The 12,168-nt window shown below is 40.7% G+C and overlaps 1 protein-coding gene across 1 annotated transcript in view; it reads left to right on the forward strand.

The window, feature by feature from the left end:
• LOC124279515 (unconventional myosin-VIIa-like) overlaps positions 1 to 12,168 on the forward strand; it is a 754,149-nt gene that overhangs the window by 236,651 nt on the left and 505,330 nt on the right. Inside the window, exons 19-20 of the mRNA XM_046715341.1 lie at positions 910 to 1,271; positions 9,047 to 9,683. Coding sequence (XP_046571297.1) covers positions 910 to 1,271; positions 9,047 to 9,683 — 999 coding nt within the window. The remainder of the gene's footprint in view (positions 1 to 909; positions 1,272 to 9,046; positions 9,684 to 12,168) is intronic.

The raw sequence follows: 12,168 nt of genomic DNA on the forward strand, positions 1-12,168 counted from the left end.
TGATTGTGCTACGAAGGAATGAAAGCTTGAACTGAATGATAATTCTGAAATGTTATGTGAACTTTGTGTCAAGTCGTGCAAGAATAATCCTTTCGCTTCTGGGTGTAAAAATTTCAGAACATCGACACTCACACTTCACATTGAATCAAATGACCATGTTCAGTCATTGAAAGATCATGTTCTACGTGCCTGTTTTGAACAAACATCCAACAATGTTGTCAGTAAAATTGCAGAGAAAGAAGCTGCCCTTGTTTGTGCAATGAGAACTATGTTTTACATTGTGAAAGGAAATATTGCATTATGCAATTACCTTAGCATGCTTGCAATGCAAGAAGAAAATGGTGTGGATCTGGATGACTTGAAAGTCGGAGGTAATGCCACATATTGTCGATGGCAACTGCAATGGATTTTGTGGATATATTTGTTGATGTAATTTCCACCAAAATTGATGAAACAATTGGTGCAAGTCATTTTGGAACCATACTCACATACGAAAGTAAAGACATTTGTGTTGAGAAACATATTGGTCATTTATTGCAAAACTGTGGATAAAGAACTCAGCATGAGAACATTCTTTCTAGGTAATCTGAAATTAAATGTGTCAGTGTGACAGCAGAAGTTTTGTTCATTGAACTGACCTACTTTCTGCAGACCAGAGGAATATCATGGTCAAAAGTAATTGGCTTTGGATCTGATGGAGCTTCAATCATGATATGGAAAAAGTCAGGTGTAGCAACACGAATAAAGGCAGTCAACCCTTCTGCATATCTGTACATTGCATTGCCCACAGGCTAAACTTCTGTACTTCCAAAGCTGCTGATGATGTGAAGTACATGAAGGAAACTTTCCAGAAAACCAGATGTTTGATAGGCATTTATAACTCATCAGTGCAGTGTACATGTCACTTAGGACACTCATCACTTATTGCAAGAAACACAGAAAGGACAGTTCCAGTCTGAAGTTGACAGACTTCACCGTCATAGTGACCTCTACATGATGATGGACATCATTCCACAACTAGCAGAACTCAGCTTGGTGTTCCAAAAGGAAGACCTGGATATTGCAGCAATGCATCCAGTCATTGATGGTGTTTATTTAGTTATTGAAACAGCAAAGTTGGGCAAGAGTTACTACCAACAGCTTCTTAATATGTCTCACACTAAGGTGAAGGATGGGAAAATGACAGTGAATGTGTCAAACAGCACTGAAGGGAAAACTGTTAAGGCTGCCAAAGAAGAGTTTGTAAAGAGCAGAGATGATTTTCTGTGGAAGTTGGTTGAACAGTTAAAAAAGAGGTTTCCACAACAGACTGACTGACTGAGTTTAGTTTTACGCCGCTTTTAGCAATATTCCAGCAATATCACGACGGGGGACACCAGAAATGGGCTTAACACATTGTGCCCATGTGGGGAATCGAACCCGGGTCTTCGGCGTGACGAGCCAACGCTTTAACCACTAGGCTACCCCACCGCCCCTCCACAACAGAGCAGCCATGTTGCAACATCATTCGATATTCTTGGCCTCATATCCATCACTTTTCTTTCTCAAGAAGAATTACAGTCCTATGGCCTGAAAGAACTTGACATACTTCTTTATCACTTTGGCAAGACCAAGGAGGAACTTCAACAGATGTCTGCAGACAGTCAGCTGATCCCATTACAATGTGTTGATTCAGAAAACACCAGGGCAGAGTGGGCCATTGTGAAAGGGAGTGTTATCCAGAACAGATATCCAAGAGACAAAACAGTTATGTTGTGGAAGATTATCAAAGAGAATCATGGTGACCTGTTTCCAAATTTGATAAAGTTGGTACAGTTATCACTGCATATGCCACTACAGACAGCTGACTGCGAAAGAGGCTTTAGTTGTCTCAACCACATTCATACAAACATCAGAAATAAACTTGATTGTTACTAGTGTTACAGTTTGACTATGCCCTCACTCTTACAGAGACGGCAACTCAATCAACTTCCAAGAGGAAGTGGGGCGGTGGGGTAGCCTAGTGGTTAAAGCTTTCGCTCGTCACACTGAAGACCCGAGCTTCTAGATTGTCCCAGAAATCGTCATCAGCGAGTTCTACGTCATCTACACATTCTACTAGATCAGAGAGGCCTATGAATGCACATACATCGTTCGGGAATGCCTATCATATCTAGACAGTTCACCACCGGTTCTCGAACCGCAGATCAGCTTGACAATTTCATAGAAAATGTCTTCACAGAACACTAGTACCCCTGCAGGGTGCGCGAACCCCAGTTTGCAGAAGCATTCATCCAAGAAGTCGTCATCTAAGAGAAAACATTCGTCTCATCGCAGATCTACGATGTCAGGGTCCAAGAACCCTTCTAGTGACAATCAGCACACTTTGCCGCAGGCTACTTGCTCCACTGTTGTGTCTACACAGTTCACAAATGTGTCCGCAAACAATCTACTTTGGCTCTACTGTCGCTGAGAGAATTAACATCTGAAGAAGAGTTCATGAACTCTCATAAACGGAGATCATCATCTCATTGTCGTCATCAGCGAAGTATGTCGACTACATCGCAGTCTTGCGAGAACCCATCGAAATCGACGAACCCGTCTATGGACCAGGATCTTGTGGCTAGTGTCACACGACAAGTAGTCTTAGCTATGCAACAACTACATTCAGCAGAGGATCAACAGTCGACTCCTACTGCATCTATCAGAGATTCCCGCCCATGATGAAGCACAAGCTTCAGATACAAGAGTCCATGAACTAGACGACTCAACTATCTACCCGGACTCTGATATTTTGTCTTGGATAGCGGATGGCATACCAATATCTTCGCCAACACATAACTCGAACTCGGCTGAGACATTGTCGCATAGTGGACAAGGATTTAGACATGCTGACAATCCCACCAATAAAGCTGATATCTCAAGTTTCGTCGAACCTCAAGTCAGCATTCAGGAATGCTACTAGACATCAAGATCAACATATACCAGCGTTTAACGCAAGGAAATTTCCTCTACATAGTATGGACCCTTTCTTCAGAGCGCCAGAGATTGACAATGATTTTGATACCATCAGCAACTTCAAGTCTCATAGCTATAAGGTGGAGGATGGGAAGTTGGCTAACCTAGACACTACTACTAGACGTTACGTTCTTTGGACTAACTAGATCTCAAACTATCAACAAAGCTTTAATCAACAACTTCCAGAATCCGAAAACGGAGACAGAGAGGATGATATTGTCAACACTCATCACGCAAAAGAAAGATCAGGAGTTTATGTCCAATCACCTGGCATCTACATCGGCATGCTTGACCTTATTTCGTTGACAAGGTCTCCTTTCATCTTGCAACTGGCCAGACTATCATATTATGTCTCTATTACATCAACCTTGGGCAGCACCTTCACTATTTGATGGCAGCATAAGACCAGTGTCTCGAGAAGTATGCCAGGACAACAGAGATCAGATGCTCATCAGATCCATGCAGATCATGAACAACATGTATGGTAATCGTCACGTCAAGGACAATTCCATTCGATATTCCCAGGCATACAGAAAGCCAAGGATAAGAAGGCTTCAGGCTTTCAAGGAGGCAAATCAGGGAATTTTTGTCGACCATACAACAACTCAAGAGGATGCTCCGGGAGAGGCCGTTCTTCAGGAGGCTCCAGCTCCTCTCGTCTGTGAAAATCATGTTCGGACTGACTGGGTAAGGAGACATATAGTCTACTACTGGGAAAATTGGAGAATCCTACAAAACGAATATGTTCTAGAGGTGTTACGCAAAGGCTATGAGATACAGCTCAAGGCGACACCACCTCTCACTGTCACAGCACTAGTGCATCATTACCCAGAGCTTCAACGCATCAAACTGAAGGAAGCCATCGAATCACTACTTGTAAAGAATGCCGTAGAGATCTAGATCAACGCAGTCTCACACCAGGATTCTACTCTCGAATTTTCCTAGTACCGAAAAAGAACTCCAAGGAGAAGTGCTGCCTCGTTTACAACATGAAGTGCTTCAACCTAGACTATCTACTAAAACCAGACAAATTCAAGATTCTCCATCTACCACAGTTGCGACATCTAATCAGACCCAACGATTATCTAGCCAGCAGGGATCTTCAAGAGGCCTATCTGCACATCCCTATACATCCGGACTCGAGGGAATATCTTCGATTCCTATACCAAGGACAACATTACCAGTGGAGGGTACTCCCCTTTGGAATTTTCTCGGCCCCGTGGCTATTTACATGTGTAACAATACCTATAGTGGTGTTTCAACATCAGAGAGGATTTCGCAGTGCCTTCTACCTAGACAACGGCATACAGGCACATCAACTAGCAGAGCAACTCACACGTCAGCTAGATTTTACGATCCAATTGCTAACACAACTGGGATGGTTAGTCAATCGGATGAAATCGGAACTACAACCATCGCAGGAACTGCAATTCCTCGGAATCAAGTTTCTCACCACAAAGAACCATCGTAGTTCCAGAGGAACGGTGGGAGAACATACAGACTTGTCTTCACACAGCCTTGAACGAACCTCTACCGATAAGAGATTAGCAGAAACTGTTGGGTCTCCTCATGTTGGCGCAGTCCCTAACACAGGGGAAGGCTACAATTATGTCCGATTCAACGCTAACATCTCATCTAGACAGCTGATACCCATTCCTCAGCATCTGAAGGAATATCTACTTTGGTGGACAAACAAGTCAAAGAGGTTGCATCAGGAGTTTGGTCACCAAACGAAAGGAGTCTGTACATAAATCAACTAGAATTCAAGGCAGTTATCGAGGCACTTCAACATTGGGCACATGTACTGAGAAATCAAGTCCTCATGATCCACAAAGACAACTCGACAGTAGCGTTTTACATAAACCTACAAGGCTCAACAAGATCAGCGCCTCTACTGCAACAGACTTTTCAACTATTCAACCTAGTGGACCACCAAACTTACGGATAAAAGCTTGCCACATTCCGGGAGTGAAAAACGTCTTAGCAGACGCCTTATCCAGACCATTCTGACCATCTCCTATGGAATGAATGTTACATCCGGAAGCATTCCAACTGATAATGAGAATTCAAGGTCATAGATCTGTTTGCGTCACGCTTCAGTCATCATATTGCAACGTTTGTCTCACCAGTACCAGATCCACAAGCTTGGGCGCTTGACGCTCTCACCATGTCATGGCAAAGACTAAATGCTTACGCATTTCCACCACCGATACTACTAAGTCAGGTACTGCACAAGATCGCCCAGACCAAAGTCCTACAAGTGTCTTTGGTGACGCCCGATCGGCCAGCGAGAACATGGTTTCTAGACCTCATACAACTCATAGGAGAGTCTACCAGATTGGCAGAATTTACTGATCCGTTCTCACACAAAACAACCTCACAGCAACCCAACAGGACTCCGGCTACATGCATGGCGCGTATTACGCACAGTCTCGGGAAAAGGGGATATTCTACCGGAGCTGCGAAGGCAGTTACATTGATCTTGAGACGTTCTTCTCTGAACCTCTATGATGATAAATGGAAAAACTTTGATCAGTTTGCTACATGCAAGAGATTTTCGGCTTTGAAAGCTATACATCCTCAAGTAGCAGAATATCTATGTCATCTGAAATCAACTAAACGCTTGAGAGGATCTACACTTTCAACATTATTGGCGGCGATCAGCTAAGTTATCACAGGCGTTAAACTCACCAAAGTACTTGAACTCGTTGCTCTAATGAGATCATTTAAACTAGAGGATCAACAGCAGAAATTTAGAGCCCCAGCATGGAATCTCAACATAGCGCTACAACATCTCACCAGCGATGACTACAAACCTCTAAGAAAGACAACTTTTGAGTGATTTACTCAGAAAATGATATTTCTCCTCGCCTTAGCTACAGCAGCATGGATGTCTGAAATACATGCTCTCGACTTTGGGCAAACGAGATTCGACACAGAACATGCTGCAGTCCACCTGGGACTAAGATGGGACTTTATAGCTAAGAATCAACTACCTGGTCAACCAGATCATCAATTTCACGTACCAGCATTGTCATCAGTCCTCGGACATTGAGGCACAGAGGATTTGTCCCTATGCCCAGTTAGAGCTTTAAAAACCTGCTTAGAATAGACTGCTACAAGAAGGACAAAACTTAAACGTCTTTTCATTCCACTCTCCGCCACGATCTCATTCTGGATCAGAGCTGTCATTCTACGAGCTTACAAAGCAGCAGGACTGGCTCTACCTAGAGCATCTAACCCACTTGAAGTTAGAGCATTAGTGTCAACACTCACACTACATGGGAATTACTCATTATCATCTATCATGGAAAGCTGCTTTTGGAAATCTGACTGTGTTTGCTAACCACTATCTTCAAGACATTGCTACAAAGGACATATCAAGCATTCACCAGTTCGGTCCACTTGTAGTGGCACAACAACTCACGATTCCAGCCAGACATTGAGAAACTCACCCTGATCATGCTGACTCCTTGACACTAGGCAACTGACCCATTGCCACCAGCAGGGAGTCCATGTTCCCCTGTCTTACTTGATAAGTCAGCACATGAATGATATAAACCCAGATGAGTAATAGTCCTTACTTAACTTATGGGTTGCGATTCAGTTTCGGTAATAGTCCTTATCTTAACATATGAATCGTTCTAAGATAACTAGACGTTGAAGAGTACTAGATTATCTAAAATCCACAAAATCTATAAGTTTTACTTCTTTTAATGAGTTAAGAAAAGGTGGTCCCCCAAATACGACATTTAGACAACTAGGAATCCTCAAGAAGAGTTCCCAGAGGGTATGCGATCAGACTGTATCAATTGACAGCCACAGTGAATTCCTTTAGGTGGCTGACGCACCACTTATTTTGTCAGATTTGGTAAGCAATAAGTATGAGTCAGGATAAGGAAAAATATGTAAGTTTTATGATAAAATTGATATTTTATACTTATTTTGACTCATGATCTAAAGCCCTCCCAACTGTCCCCTCTCAGCATTACGGGCTTCACTGTGAGGTGTAATGTGGGCTTATTTCAGAGAGAGTGATGAGAGCTTGACTCACATCATGTGGGACCGTTTTAGTAGGAAAAGGGGGGCTACTCGAGTGATATAACGATCGCTTCAGGGAATTGAAAAGGATTCAAGTTTCCACTTATCCGTCGAAGGGAGAAGGGGAGATAGGCAATAAGCATGAGTCAGGATAAGTATAAAATATCAATTGTATCATAAAAATTACATTTTAATTTCTTCTTGGCTGGGATTTTAAATATTGAGTGTGAAAAACAAAATTGTGAAGGATCTTTAAATGTAACATCAAATCTCAGACTTCAAGTCAGTAAAATGATAAAAAAAGTTGACTAAAAATAAAAACCACTTTGAAAATCTTACAGTAACTTCTCTTCAGAACCACTAGTCACCTAGAGCTGAAGCTTTTTGAAGATGTGTGGGACCATGATATGAGCATGAATGCTGGAATTAGGAAAGCGAGTTCAAATTTTTCAGGCATTATATAACCAGGGAGCTAATCTTTTGGAATCAGCTTCACCCAATTCAGTGATGATTTTTATGTTTCTGAGATTATGTTTTCCTCTTATATCAGACTGACCACATATACAACTACTAATTTGGTTTCACTGCAATCAACATTCACCCAATAAAACGCAAATATTATGGATGACAACTCGTCTGTATATTATGGATTACTACTCACTCCATTGACTGGCAACAATCAACCATATTAACCACTAATGTGCAATGATTGGCGCAATCGCAAACTATTAGAGTCTTTAACGATAAGACAGTTACAACCGCAGCTGAACAGAGATCAAGGAGTGTACCTCCCCAGTGTCTGGAAAGTCAGTTAGCTCATTATTGGCTTCTACCCACATCTGCTAATCACTTGTATAAACTCTTCTCTTGTATAAACAATGCCCATCATCTGTACATCTCACACTTTCATCTCCCATTTCTTATCCAATTTATTGTATATACATGCAACACTGGCTTCTTGTACATTTAGTATATATACTCATTGATGTATCTCGCTGGTTACAATTCACCTGACGAAGGGGCAAGGAATAGCCCAGAAACGTTGTGATATACCATAAAGAAGAAGTTGTCATCCATAATATTTGCGTTTTTACTTGAACACCAACTTCTAAATGCCTCTCAAGAACCTCAACATTCACCCAATCTCAGAAATTTTAGCTCTTCTACTCCAATATGATACTCCTTATTGTTTTGCATTTGAAATCCATCGGTTATATTCATTTTTTAGATGATAGGGTCAAGCGATGCTTGTTTGAATATGCTGAGCTGAATACTCATACTGAGAAGTTAGATGCCACAGTTCAGAGTAGAAAGCTCATATGACAAGCTGTCCTCAGTTACACATGCAGATATATACATTGGCTCTATTTAAAGTAATTTATCTGATTTTATGGGGATTAAACATTTGACGTACTTTAAATGTACCTTATGACTGACAGTGCAATTTTTTAGTGTTTTCATAAGGCACAAACTTTGCTGATTATTCATGGATGGAGGGGTAGCCCCGTGGTTATAGCGTTCGCTAGTCAAGCTGAAAGCGGCGTAAAATCCAACTGACTCACTTCACTGATTATACTTTATTTAGAATGTAATAAATCTAAACACTGTAGCTGATGAAAAGGCATCGTTAAAGTATTTTGTTTCATGTTTCCCATTATTCTCTATTTCATACTGAAAATTGATACTGATAACATGTATTCTAAATAACTGTCACTTTAGTTTAAAAGACTAGTACTGTTATTTTTGCATACCAAGCAGAACCTGGATGCCATCTGTCTTATAACCATGAGTAATATTTTCTTTGAACTTCTATTTTGCAGGAGTCATCAGAGAAGTTACTACATGACCATGAAATCCAACAAGCACTGGCTGAGGTGGATAAATCTATTGCTGAATTTGATGACAGCAGATCACCACATGAGAAAAAAGGATTATGTGTTGAGAGATGACAGAAATGAATTGCCACCTTTGCCACCTCCACCACCAACTCTACCGTGTACAAATGAAGAAACAGCCTCCTTTACATGTCCTTCAGTGTGCATGCCCCCACCCCATCAATACCCCCACCCCCAGCTCCACCCCTACCTCCACCTTCAATTTCTGAGGATCACAGACTTCAACAGCTACCAGCTCCACCACAATCATGTTATCAAACAGATGAGCTGCTCCTTGCCCAAACTGATGGAAATGAAAGTGGTTGGAAGACAGATATAGATGGGTCAAGTGTTTATCAAGAAATCGGTCATGGTGACTCAGGTCAGCTTAGTTTATCGAATCCACCACCACCACCACCACCACCACCTCCTCGAAGAGGATCAACATTGACGTCAGTTTCCCCGACACATGAAACAGAAGAAATGACTTTGTCGTTTCAAATGAATTTTACTGAGTATGAATCTCATGGTAATGAAGTAACTGAACTTTCTCCTGATACAGAAGAAAAACTTTCTCAGCTTATGGAACAACATTCTGTAGACACCAGTAGCCCACAGACCACTGATACTTTAGACAAACACAACTCGAGTGCAGAGATTGACACTATTCATGATATTTTGGAGTTTGCTGGGAAGTACTTCAATTCACACATAAAAGATAGTGGGGGAACACTTATGAAGAGTTTGAAGAAACGAAGACAGTCAGATGCAGTAAGTATGTCATATCTACTAAGGACATTTTTAACTCACTTGACACCTATGTTATCAGGCCCTAGAAAAACATTTATTTCTTCTATGACAAAAATACTTCTGAAATGTTTTGTCTCATTTGCTAAATGAAGAAACCTGTTCAGGCATATTCTGTGGAAAGGACGACTGTTCTTTTTTGTAATGCTGTTTATTTGCAGATAATGCACATATGGTAATCATTGTCTTTGACATGAATTGCCGAGTGTCCATCTGGTAATATTCAATCTGAAAAGGACCATATCTATTTTTAAAGCAAATAATGATTTCGAATCTCTTTAAAAAATGCTTAATATGTATTTACAGCGAAAATGAAACTTGGCAACAAACAGATAAATAATAAGATGTTTGATTGGGATTTTAGGAGATGCTATTTGAGGTCTTCTGGGTTTCATCTTCTTTTTATTGTTTGGTACAACGTTTCAGGGGCCGTATTTATAATAATTCTAGGAATTAAAAGTTACTCCTAAGTGTAGACAATACTGAGAATTTTGTGAGAGTATCTCTTAAGTTTGGGAATATTCTGAAGACCTAGTTATAAAGCCTCTTTACTCCTAAGAGTACTCTCAGAGTGAGCAAATGTTAGGAGTCCTTAAGTCGACCTAAGAAATTTCTTAACTCAACAAAATGGCGGCCCCTAGACACCGCAGCCGTCACCTCAGACTTTCTCAAGAACGTAGGACGTTTTAACTTTTTACAATGACAATGAGTTGGTCAAAAGATTCAGTTTAGATCGAGGGGGAATCATATTTTTGACAGATTTAGTGAGAGAATCTTAGCATTCACCCACGGAAAGAAACTACGCTATAGCACTTGAACTGAAAATTGACATCACCTTATGCTATTTAGCAACAGGTAGAAAGCAAATGTGCAATGGAGATGACTTGGGACTGTCGGTCTACTATCAGCTGTGTCATCAATGATACATTGAATGCCTTGACATCGCCATCTATCGTGAAGCAGTTCATAAAATTCCCAGTTTATGTACGTGAAATAAAAAGAAAACAAACAGCGTTCATGAACATAGCAGGTTTCCTAGGCGTCATTGGTGTCATTGACGGTACACACCGTGAGATCATAAGGCAGAATACGTGAACCGAAAACACTATCACAGCATCAACACACAAAATGCTGATTATTACATTTTGGATGTGATCGCGAAGTGGCCTGGTTCTACCCATGACGCATATTAAATGAGAGTGGTCTGAAAGTGCTGTTTGAGAAGAACTACATGCCCACAAGTTGACATCTACTCGGAGACAGTGGCTACCCCTGCAAACGCTGGTTACTAACACCATATTTGAGACCTCTACCTGGCCCCCAGACAGATTACAACAGGTATGATATGTTTCCTTGTTTTGTTTACCTCGTGATCTACAAACGATAGATAAGTGTGCTCAAAACAACCATTATGACGAATTTGCACACATATAAACTACATTTTATCTACCCACAGAGAGTTTTGACGGATATGCACACATATTCAGCCTGTCAAAACAAGGGCACAGTCTACAACATCCCCTTTAACTTAATTGGTTAGAGTAATTTCCCTTTAATTGTGGGTTTCTACTAAAATCATGCAGGACAATCCCAGAAATAAGATCATTATTCCTTGCATGTTAATCAAATTGTAACACAAGTTGTTATCACTTCACCCTGTATCATCACAAAAGTATACATGACTTCACTGCCATGCAGTTATGAACAAATCTTCCTCCTTTTTTTGAAATATATGACTTCACTGGAATCCAGTAATCAATATGTATATTTTTAAATACAAACCTTTACTCCCATCGGGTTGTCTCCCATTAGTTACACAGTTTGAAATTGCCAATTGTTACACAGTCAGATTAGAACAATACTCTCGGCCTTAATAGACTTTTCCATACTGATGAGCTGAAGGAATACCACCCAAGCCAACTCCCTTCATACAATTAACATGTTACTCCACTCAATGCGAGATTGTCTCTTTCATTACCTTTAGATACAAATTACATACAACACAAAACTCTTTACTCTTTACAATTTTTCCATGCTCCAATATCACAATATATATTTATACTGTGTGCAGAGATACTAGCAAATATGATCAGAAGTAGTGTAAATATACATGGTATACAAATGGGAAAAAATCTATCTCTTCTCGCCCAATAGACCGATCCAGTCCTGGCCGATAAGCCCCGCCCACTTCGTTTTTGACGTTATTGGGGGACAACCACAGACTAATCACAATGGTGTCACCGCCAGCGAAACGTATGTGATTGCGAATGTGGTTGATGAATTCTGTTTGTTGTACTGTGGTATCCGTCATTTGTGAATGATATTTAAAAAGGAAAGTTATACGTATTTTGTTTTCAATATATTTTAGTTGACAGGTTGAATAATTGGCGAGTTAATTGTATACATGTAGTTAGATCTACATGCCTGATGAAAAATCGTCTCAGCCAGC

The sequence above is a fragment of the Haliotis rubra genome, unplaced genomic scaffold, assembly GCF_003918875.1.
Source record: "Haliotis rubra isolate DU_JTF1 unplaced genomic scaffold, ASM391887v1 Scf251, whole genome shotgun sequence".
Lineage (NCBI taxonomy): Eukaryota > Metazoa > Mollusca > Gastropoda > Lepetellida > Haliotidae > Haliotis > Haliotis rubra.